The sequence below is a fragment of the Sinocyclocheilus grahami genome, unplaced genomic scaffold (assembly GCF_001515645.1).
Source record: "Sinocyclocheilus grahami isolate Dianchi unplaced genomic scaffold, SAMN03320097.WGS_v1.1 scaffold265.1, whole genome shotgun sequence".
NCBI lineage: Eukaryota > Metazoa > Chordata > Actinopteri > Cypriniformes > Cyprinidae > Sinocyclocheilus > Sinocyclocheilus grahami.
In genome coordinates this window covers 50,394-61,182 of record NW_015505444.1, presented here as the reverse complement: position 1 = coordinate 61,182, position 10,789 = coordinate 50,394, and the positions used below count along the sequence as shown (strand labels likewise).

Sequence of the window (10,789 nt, the reverse complement as noted above, 5' to 3'; positions counted from 1 at the left end):
GCCCCGCTCCAGCTGCACGCAGGGGCCCATCGGCTGGCGCGGGTCAGACGGCGACACCTTACACCGCAGACGGCGAGGAAACACTCACCCTAACCCCGCCACACTCCGGATGAATAAAAGATGCCCACAAAAGAGAAAAAACCAACAGAAACCGAAGATAGGGATGACGAAGGAGAGGAGAAGGAGCCAACGGCAAAAGAAAAGAGTAAGAGGGACGCAAAGACAAGACAGAAGAGCTCCGAGGAGAAGATAGAGAGTGCTGAGACACCTACAGAGAAGAGACAAAAGAGTGAATCTGTGAAAGAGAAAAAGAAAAAGAAGAAAAAAGAAGATGTTGAGGTGACAGAGAATGACAAAGGGACGGATGAGCAGAACAACAATGAGCCCATCAGCAAAGAAAAATGGACCTCAAACGAGGAACGGGGGGTAAGGAAAGAGAAGAAAAAGAAGAGTAAACCATCTGAAAGCAAAGAAAGACAAGAAGACATGGGGTCCAAGGAGAAAAAGAGCAAAGACGGCAAGAAAAAGAAGAAAAAGTCGGCCGAGGAGGAGGAGGAGGATGAGGATGCTGTGCAGGAGGAGGCGGAGGAAGAGGAGGATAAGAAGAAGAAGAAAAAGGATAAAAAGAAAAAGAAGGGTTCTGACAGCGACGAGGAAAAGAAAGCAAAGAAAGGGAAGAAGTCAAAGGTCAAACAGGTGGATTATGCTGAGGTCTACCAGGAAGAGCTGCTGAGCTATCACACGGAGGAATCGGATGATCAAGAAGATGAATTCAACAAAAAGAAAGGTAGACTCTGGAAGAGGATTCCCCTTCTGTTCTTCTTTTTATTCTTATCAGTCTTTATAAAGAGAAAACTAGATCATCTGAGGTTTTCCCAAACCATTTTGTCAGATTTTAAGGCATTTATTTATTTGAAAGGATAGTTTGCTCGAGGAAGTCATCATTTATACTCACCCTCATGTTCCTCCAAACATTATGGTTTACTGGGAGAGAATGTTATGCAAGACATGCAAGTAACCATGACCTTTGAGCTTCATGAAGGACAAAAAAACAGAAAAGCACCATAAACGTAGTCAATACTGAAATTTCAGAACTTGGAGAAGATTATCAATGATTGACTTTTTTCTTACACAAAGCTATCATACGCCTTCTGAATGAATTCAGTGCAAACGTCATATGGACTACTTCTATTGTGCTTTTGTAGTTCTTTTTGTAGCTTGGCAGCCATGGTTGATGTTAATTATCCTCCGAAATATCTCTTTTTGTTGTTCCTTATTGGCATTGATGGTTCCATGAATAACTTTTAATATTCATAGAACCTTTCCAGTGCAGTTCTGGAAATAGTGAAAAAGGTTCTTCAGATTTTTAAAGTGTTCTTCAGACTAAGAAAAAATGTCTCTGGGGAACCAAAAATGGTTCTATGATATTGCTGTGAAAACCCTATTTGGAAGCTTTTTTCTTTGTAGAGAGATGCAGGTTTGGAACAACGTGAGGGTGAATAAGTGACAGAATTGTCATTTGTTAATGAACCATCCTTTTAAATGAGCAAACTGCATTTGGAGACTTGCTTAAATGTGGAGCCACAGCACAAACTGTCTGTCTTCTGGGGATGAACTGTCTTTCTCTCTCTCTTACTGTGTCCGTCTCTTTCTCTGCTTTCACTCTCAGTCAGGCACCCCCCTTCTCTTGGTTTCTCACAGGTTGGATTTCTTTTAACCCTGGAACACCTCTTATTTGATTACTTGAATGTTGGAGGTTGAACAACGAAAGTAGAAATAGACGAAGGACAAATGGAGACAGAAAGGTTCTTGAATGAAGTTACTATACACTTTTAAAATAAAGTTTTTTTTATTGGCATCAGTGGTTCCCTGAAGAACGTTCAACATCCATAAAACCAAAAATACTATTTAGATGTTTAAATTGTTCTTCACATAAAAAAAGACTTCTTTTAAGAACTTTCAACTGAAAGGTTCTTTGAGGAACCAAATAAATGGTTCTTCTATGGCATCGCTGTGAAACCAGCCTTTTGGAACCTTTATTTTTAAGAGTGAATGGAGATTAAAAATGTTCTAGTTGTTCTGCTTGCAATAATCCTAATTGGAATTTTATGTTTCAGAGTGTCAGTATCTGATTTGCAGTCAAATTCTGATCGTTCCATTAACGTCCAGTCAGAGAACCTTCCGGATTTCACATTGGCAAGCAACTCTAGAGGTCTCTGATTGGCACAGCAGAGGCGTGTCTGGATTGACTGATTATTACGGTGTCCTGGCAGCAGGCTATCATGAGAGAACAGCGGCGGGCAATGGGCCAATAGTGGATTTGAATCAGACGGGCACCTCTCTATGGCCTGAAACATTATACTCTAATCGGCCTTTTCATGGAACCATCAAAACCTCATTCAGCACGATGGACGGCATGCTGTCAGGTTCAGTCGGGCGTAGCACGTCGGGTTGAGGTTATCGCTTAGCACCGATACAGGGGTACCTTACCCTGGCTGAATCAAAAGCTGATCAAAAATGTAAAAACCTGCAAAGCTGGTTTATGATCATTATGATCTGATTGCAGTATATATCTATAAATTCTATAAATCCATTGTGCTGAATGAGGTTCTGAAGTTTCCATAAAATTTCATCATTTACTGTTTTAAATAATCATATAGCATATTTTAATGTTTCGATGAAATTTTTTTGTTTATATATATATATATATATATATATATATATATACCGTTTGACCAATTCATAATTCATTAATAGAGTTCACATCAGAAGCGAACCCGAGTTGCGCACCCGAGTTCAGAAAACAGCGTTCACATTATCCAAACGAACCGAACTGTGACGTCAAACAAACCCGGGTGTGCACCAAAAGTGCTAGTGTGAAAGCACCCTAAAAGAAACTTAACATGTTCCAAATGAACCCTGTTTGAACGTTACTTCTAGACACACTGCTCCTCAGGTTCAGACATGCATTTGGTTGTCCCAGGGTCTTGCAGAGGTTCAGAGAAAGGTAGAGGTCACGTGGTGAGCATCAGGGCTATGTCGTACTCTCACTCCATTAACATGGCTAAGTTACAGAGATATTGCTTACAGCAATGCATCTTATACAAACGTGGGTGAGCTTAGAATAGCAGGTTGTTGGGTTACACAGGATATACCTGAGCACTACGTATCTGAGACTACAGCCCTTCTTATGTCATTCAAATGAAAACAAGATGCTTTCTTTTGTGGAGAGTCAGGTATAATTGGTTTACAGAATGCTCTCTTTCTCAGTGTACGAGGTGGTGACCATCACAGGGGATGTTAAAGGCGCTGGGACTGATGCTAATGTATTTGTCACCATGTATGGAGAGTTTGGAGTGACTCCCAAAGTTCACCTGGCCAGCAAGTAAGTTAAGCTTCAAATCTGCATCTCTACATGGCGATGTTAATTTGAAAGGGTTTCCAGATGCACATTGACATGCACAAATCTGTTCCCTGAAAATGATCATTTGTCATTATTAGTATTAGTATTATCAGTATTCAAGGAATAGTTCACCCAGTAATGAAAATTTGTTGAAAATGTACTCTCAGGCCATCCAAGATGTAGATGAGTTTGTTTCTTCATCAGAACAGATTTGGAGAAATGTAGCATTACATCACTTTCTCCCCAATGGATCCTCTGCAGTGAATGGGTGCCGTCAAAATGAGAGTCTAAACAGATGATAAAAACATCACCGTAATCCACAAGTTTTGACTGTCTTGTGAAGTGAAAAGCTGCATGTTTTGTAAGAAATCTATTTATTAAGAATATTCCATTCCATTATATTGCTTTCTCCAGTGAAAAAAAGTTGTCTGAATTAGGAGAGAAATATGCACAGATCAAGCACCGTTTACAAGTGAAAAACAGTTCTAAACAAATATGTTGATGAATTTTGATGTGAGAGGACAGCAGGATGTGGACTTTTTCACTGGAGGAACCGTTATTATGGATTATGGACTTTTTGGCTGGAAGCGACAGTTTCAAGTTAAATCACTATAATGATAGATTTGTTTCTTACAAACATGCAGCTTTACTCCTCTCAAGATATTAATTGATGGACTGGAGTGGTGTGGATTACTTGTGGTGTTTTTATCAGCTGTTTGGACTCTCATTCTGACGGCACCCATTCACTGCAGAGGATCCATTGCTATGTGATGCTACATCCCTCCAAATCTGTTCCCATGAAAAATCAAACTCATCTATATTTAGGCTGGCCTGAGGGTGAGTAAACATTCAGCAAATTTGACATTTTTGGGTGCAGATTATTGGAGTACATTTTACAAGAAAATACTGTTTTAGTCGATCCAGAATTTCATGTTTAATTCAATGTGTTACTTACCATTTCTTAGTAATTATTTGTTATTATCACTAGTGATTTCTGAGCGAAAATTGTTTCAAAGGAAATCTACACAACTTTATTTTTTTTCAGGGTAGTGCAAAACTAGAAATGTCTGTGGATTTTGAAAGGAGAGTGCGTATATGCCATGTTAATTGTTTAATTCTGTATTCTTCTCTAATCTACAGCACAGAAAAGAGGTATAACTTTAACATGGCCACCTCATCTGCTCGTGTGTGGCCGTGCATTGCTTTTTGCACACAGTGCTGTACAAGAGAACATCCTGTGTGCTTTGACCATGACATTCACACCATCACATCTTTGGGAAATAGATATTGTTTTCTTAGTCGGGCTATACGATTATTCATGAAATGAATTATTCATGACATGAGTTTTAATCACGCTTGGCTCATCCATCACACACAATGCCATGGTGAAGCACAGGATCTGCTCTCCTCTGTACAGCATCACCACGGACATTCATCTGAAGGTGAAGAGATTCATTTGACTTGCTCATTGAACCAATGAGAGGGTACAGTCATATGACATCACTTCCTTTTGTGGTCTTACACATCTGATCACGCCAAACAGGTAGGCTACTCATAGAAATCTCCACACATACGTAATGTCCCATGTATGTGTGTTGATTTTTTTATGAGTACAAAGAGAGACCCCTCAAAATTCTTCCTATACAGTAATCGATCGTCCTGATCAGTGCTGAAATGATTCAGAAATGAATTACTAATAGGAGAGTTTTTACTTGCTCAGATGAATGTCCAAATGGTTAATGTTGCATAATGACTCATAAAACATTACAAATGCAGTAAAAAGGCCAGAAATGGAAATCAGATGAAGCTTCAGAAAAGTTTAGAAGAAAATTGCACAGTGATGATGAACAATTAATTATATTCATAAATCATTTGGAAGCTTAGTTTGTATGCCTCCAAATGTATGATTTTCAACCTATTTGAGAAATGTGTTTGGGTAGTCGGGTGCATCTCACGAAACTTGTCAAGAACATGTCGTTAAATTTCACCCCAATGGACCCTTTTCACATTTCCAGGGGTTCTCAGAAGTGGAAGCTTTTATTTTTAAGATTTTGTACATTGACAATTTTCATGACATGTTTTCACGGGATTCATCCAGTCAGCAAAAGACTCATTTATTAGGTAGATCTGTTCAGTAACTCCTCCTCAGAGAGTTTCAGCAGAGTAGAATAGAAGTGGTTTTGGACTTTAATTCTTTCCGGCAGTCAGAATGCAACATTTTGGAATCGAGATGATATTTAACAGAATCTCTGAATCTGTCTAAATGTCATCATTTCCAAAGTTTGCTGGTGCGTTTTCAGCGTGCTTATCTCAGGTGAGATGTGTGTTGGTTTCACCGCATCGGTAAGTCCGTGTGTATGTGTGTGAGACATTTGGCAGTGTGAGTGGATGTGTAATTCATACTGGGTGATTTTTAATTCATGCATATCGCATTTTGATTAGAGAGATGCTTTTACCGAAGCCAACGCAAGAGACTGTAGAGCGATATGTGGATCATTGACAGATGGTTCTTTCTCATAAACGCACACTTCTGCATAGTAATTTCCAGATGTTGGTGCATTAGAACGTTAGAAGCTTGATTGAGTATCACAGTAAATCATTTATTTTTGAGTCTATTCACAGGTTTATTTCTATTCATTTTAGGAGCAGAACAGCCTTTGAAAAGAACAAGACTGACGTCTTTCGGATCAAAACGCACAATGTTGGACCAATAAAGAAAATTAGGTACAAATACGTCTGTATACATCGAAGAGTAACTACCTTAAAGGCACATCTTAAAATTTAGAACGATATATGTCTTGTGATGTACTTCCTGTAATGCAGAATCGAGCATGACAGCACTGGCATGAGTGCCAGTTGGTTCCTGGACCGGGTCATCGTGACTGACATGAACAGGCCACACCTCCGATTCTTTTACGCCTGCAACAATTGGCTGAGCAGAGACGAGGGGGACGGACTTACTGTCCGATATCTGTTGGGTAGCCTGAACCCCATGGACATCCCAAAACGTATGTTGTGACCTTTTATTTACAATACATGCTTGCAAAACAGAGAGCAAATAAAAAAATCCATTATTTTATTTTATTAAATTTTATTTAATTTTACCTGAAAAATGTGCCACAAATCTAGTCAAAACTTCTTTTTTTTTTTGTTAGACAAATTTCTTGCCAGTTATAAAACATGATTTTAGGTTAAACCGTTTTTATTTAATTTAATTTTATTTAATTTTACCTGAAAAATGTGCCACAAATCTAGTCAAAACGTTTTAATTTTTTTATAGACAAATTTATTGCAAGTTATAAACCATGATTTTAGGTTAAACTGTTATTTTATTTTATTTTATTTTACGTGAAAATGTGCCACAAATCTAGTCAAAACTTTTTTTTTTTAGACTAATTTCTTGCAAGTTATAAAACATGATTTAAACTGTTATTTTATTTTATTTTATTTTTATTTATTTCTTTGCCATCTGGTCAAACTTTGATTTCCTTGAACATTTTTTAATTAGACACATATTTTTTACAATGATTAAACATTTTGCATTAGACATTAAAATTCTGTCATTATGTATTTGTCCTCAATAGGTTCCAAACCCATGTCACTTTCTTTCTTTCCTTCTTTCTTTCTTCTGTGAAACACAGTCCTTAGTCAGCCCATATACGACAGACCAGTCAGTCAGTATACATACACACATTAACACTACATAAATAACACATGTGCATTGCATGACAAACTGTCATTTTCCCATTGAGACCTTTAGCATAGGTAAAGTATCTCAAACAAGATATTACAACTCTCAAATAAAAACACTACTAATAAAAAATGCCATATAATCTACAGATATACTTCACATCTTGCTCCATATAAACCATAGATAACATCACATAGGTCATGTGATCATGATCATAGATGATGCATGCATACAAAGCATCACCAGACTCAGGTTGCATACAAAGGATTAGGAGACATTTAGTAGTAGAGTAGAGTTTCAGACGGGGATCACAATATCACCAGTCCAACATTCCCAGAGACCACAGACAATATAACATTACATTCCACAAATAGGAGAAAGACTAGATCTACCAGCTGTTTCTGAGAAAGAGCTCACTGGTGGTTTTTGATGCTCCATGGTTTTTCAAAAAATACCATGGTGGAATGATAGTCAATGCCCAAAAATACGTGGTGCATGCAAAAAAATTATGGTAACATGTTTTGTCTTATATACTGTATGTGTTAATGTGTGTGTCTGTTCATATATTGCAGAGAACAAGTACATAGCCAGTGTCTTCACAATGGATGCTAAAGGCAGTGGGACCGACGCTGATGTCTACCTCAGTGTTTTCGGCGAGTTTGGGGATACAGGTCACTAAAATCAGTCTGTGTTTTTGTGTGTGTTATTTTATGTTGCAAAAAACACACAAAAGGTCAAACTTTAATTGCCTAGAACCAGTGTTGCCAATTTAGCTACTTTGTAGCTAGATTTAGCGACTCCCCCTCCCCCTTTGAGACTTTTTTCAAAAGTTAAGGGACAAATATAGCAACTTCTTGGACAAACCTTATCTTAAGTTCTCATTTTGCCAACTGATCTACGTTCACCTTTATATAGATCAGCGAATTTGACATTATGAGGTCATCTAGTGACATTTAGCTACCAGTTTTAGCTACTTTCAATTGAAAGCAGTTGGCAACACTGCCTAGAATTTTTTTTATTATTATTAGACATATTTTCATATTACAATTATAAAACATGCTTTTATGTTAAACCGTGAGACTATTTTATTTTATTACAATAAATTTTTTAATTAAACATACAGTATTTCTTACAATTACAACACACATATTATTTTATTTGAACTTATTTATTTATTTTTTAATTAGACACATTTTTTTACACTTTCAGTACTAAAAACAGTCAATGTTTCTAAGTGTATGTGTTAGTTTTGTTAGTTTTTACTTGTTGTGATGACTGCAGGAGAACGAAAACTGGCCAGTGATGGAAAAGACAATTTTGAGCGCGGTAATGAAGACAAATTCACCATCGAAGCACCAAATCTTGGCAGACTTCGAAAAATCACCATCGGACACAATAACAAGGGGTCTTCTGCTGGCTGGGCATGTGATAAAGTACACAAACGCACTTTTCATATCTTCATGAAGAATATATTTGTCTCTGTCCTCTGTTATTAATATGATGTCTTTGTGTTATGGTGATGTGATTTAGGTTGTAGTAGATGACATGGGGAATAAGGAGGTTTATGATTTTCCTGTCAATGCTTGGTTTGACATCTCAGAAGGGGATGGCAAAATACAAAGAGATGTGCTTGCCGGAGCCACGCAGCCAATGTGTAAGAGCAAACGTGTGTGTTTGTATGTTAGGATAAGTGCATCTGATTATAACTGACCTGGATTTGTTTGTTTGTTTATGTGCGTGTAGCGATTGTGTATAACGTACAGGTGATGACGGGTGATATTCGTGGAGCCGGCACTAACTCTAAGATCCACTTTGTCATGCACGGTCGTAAAGGAATTAAGAACAGCGGTAAGTTGTTCCTGGAGGGCGGCACGTTTGAGCGCGCTCAGATCGACATCTTTAACGTCGAGCTGCTGGAGCTGCTCAGCCCGCTCAGCAGAGTCACAATCGGACACGACAACGCTGGGATCAGCTGCGGCTGGTATTGCGAAAAGGTGCGTGCCAGGGCTATAAGGTGCTTTGAAGCTTTCATTACTTATTCATACATACAGCGTGTGATCTGTCGCTCTCTTTCTCTCACAGGTGACGGTATACTGCCCGTTCACAGGTTTAGAGCAGGTATTTCCCTGCGGCAGGTGGTTGGATGAAGATGAGGGTGATGGACTAGTGGAGCGAGAACTGTATGAGATGGTCTCACTCAGACAGAAAAAGCAAAAGAGTGAGCAAATTATCAAACTCTTCCCCTGTCGAAGCAATCAGGGGTAAAGTTCACTAAACATGCTGTATTGCAGTGTAAAGACCTGCATCTTATTCGCTAACCACCTACAATCCAGTGCAACTTGACACTAAATGTGACCCTGGACCACAAAAAAGAAATAAGGTTCAATTTTTTAAAATTGAGATTTATAAATCAGATGGAAGCTGAATAAATAAGCTTTCCATTGATGTATGGTTTGTTATGATAGGACAATATTTGGCCGAGATACAACTATTTGAAAATCTGGAATCTGAGGGTGCAAAAAAATCAAAATACTGAGAAAATCACCTTTAAAGTTGTCCAAATGAAGTTCTTAGTAATGCATATTACCAATCAAAAATTAAGTTTTGATATATTTACAGTAGGACATTTACAAAATATCTTCATGGAACATGATCTTTACTTAATATCCTAATGATTTTTGGCATAAAATAAAAATCAATAATTTTGACCCATACAATGTATTTTTGGCTATTGCTACAAATATACCCCAGCGACTTAAGACTGCTTTAAGACTGGTGCAGGGTCACATATGTGCTGTGTTGTGTTTAAGCTAAATTTAAAAGTTATTGTCATTCTTTTAGTTGATGCAAAAATAGTAAAATCAATTGTGAAATAAAATTAGATTCATTAAAAAAAATGTATGATAAATAATGTTCATTAAAAAGTAAATCAATAATAAAATAAAATAATTTTATAAAATGTGTTAACATCAATATTAAAATAAAATTATATTCCTAAAAATAATCAAATTTACAATTAAATAAAGGTATGTTCATAACAAATAATAAAATAAATTATATGAATGAAAATAACATTAATGATAAAATGTATAAAAATAATAAAATCAGTGATAAACATTTTATTATATTCATAAAAATAACATCAATAATAAAATACAATTATATTCATTATTAATGATGAAATCAATAATAAAATAAAAATAATATTCATAAAATAATAACAACAATTATATTAATAAAATAGTAACATCAATAATAAAATAGTTACCTTCATAAAAAATAATAAAATGAGTATTAAAATTAAATTATATTCATAGAAATAACAACATTAATGATACATTTATCTTAATAAAAATAATAACATCAATAATAAAATGAAATTCTAATCTCAAAAAATGATAACATTTAAAAGTAATATTGAATTGACTCTTACACCGTCAAGACACACAAATTGATCTTTTCTGCATGTTTCTCAGAATTCCCCTGGTCTCTGTGGATCTGGACGTCTGAGATTAAAGGTGCAGGCACAGATGCCCAGGTGTTCCTGCAGGTGTACGGAGAGAAGGGCAAGAGCGACGAGATGAAACTCGAGAGCAAATCGGACAGTTTTGAACAGGGACAGTGCGACAAGTTCATTGTATGTCTGTGTGTGTTTTTATCGTTGTGTCTCGTTCTATAAATATACAGTGGTCCCA

At 36.8% G+C, this 10,789-nt stretch overlaps 1 protein-coding gene across 1 annotated transcript in view; it reads left to right on the top strand.

The window, feature by feature from the left end:
• The window catches only part of LOC107599385 (lipoxygenase homology domain-containing protein 1-like), a 28,666-nt gene continuing 17,877 nt past the window's right edge, over positions 1-10,789 (top strand). The window contains 11 exon segments of the mRNA XM_016290963.1: positions 1-333; positions 697-787; positions 3,271-3,385; positions 6,047-6,127; positions 6,227-6,411; positions 7,667-7,765; positions 8,376-8,527; positions 8,625-8,748; positions 8,838-9,088; positions 9,177-9,312; positions 10,571-10,731. Coding sequence (XP_016146449.1) covers positions 121-333; positions 697-787; positions 3,271-3,385; positions 6,047-6,127; positions 6,227-6,411; positions 7,667-7,765; positions 8,376-8,527; positions 8,625-8,748; positions 8,838-9,088; positions 9,177-9,312; positions 10,571-10,731 — 1,608 coding nt within the window. The 5' untranslated portion in view covers positions 1-120.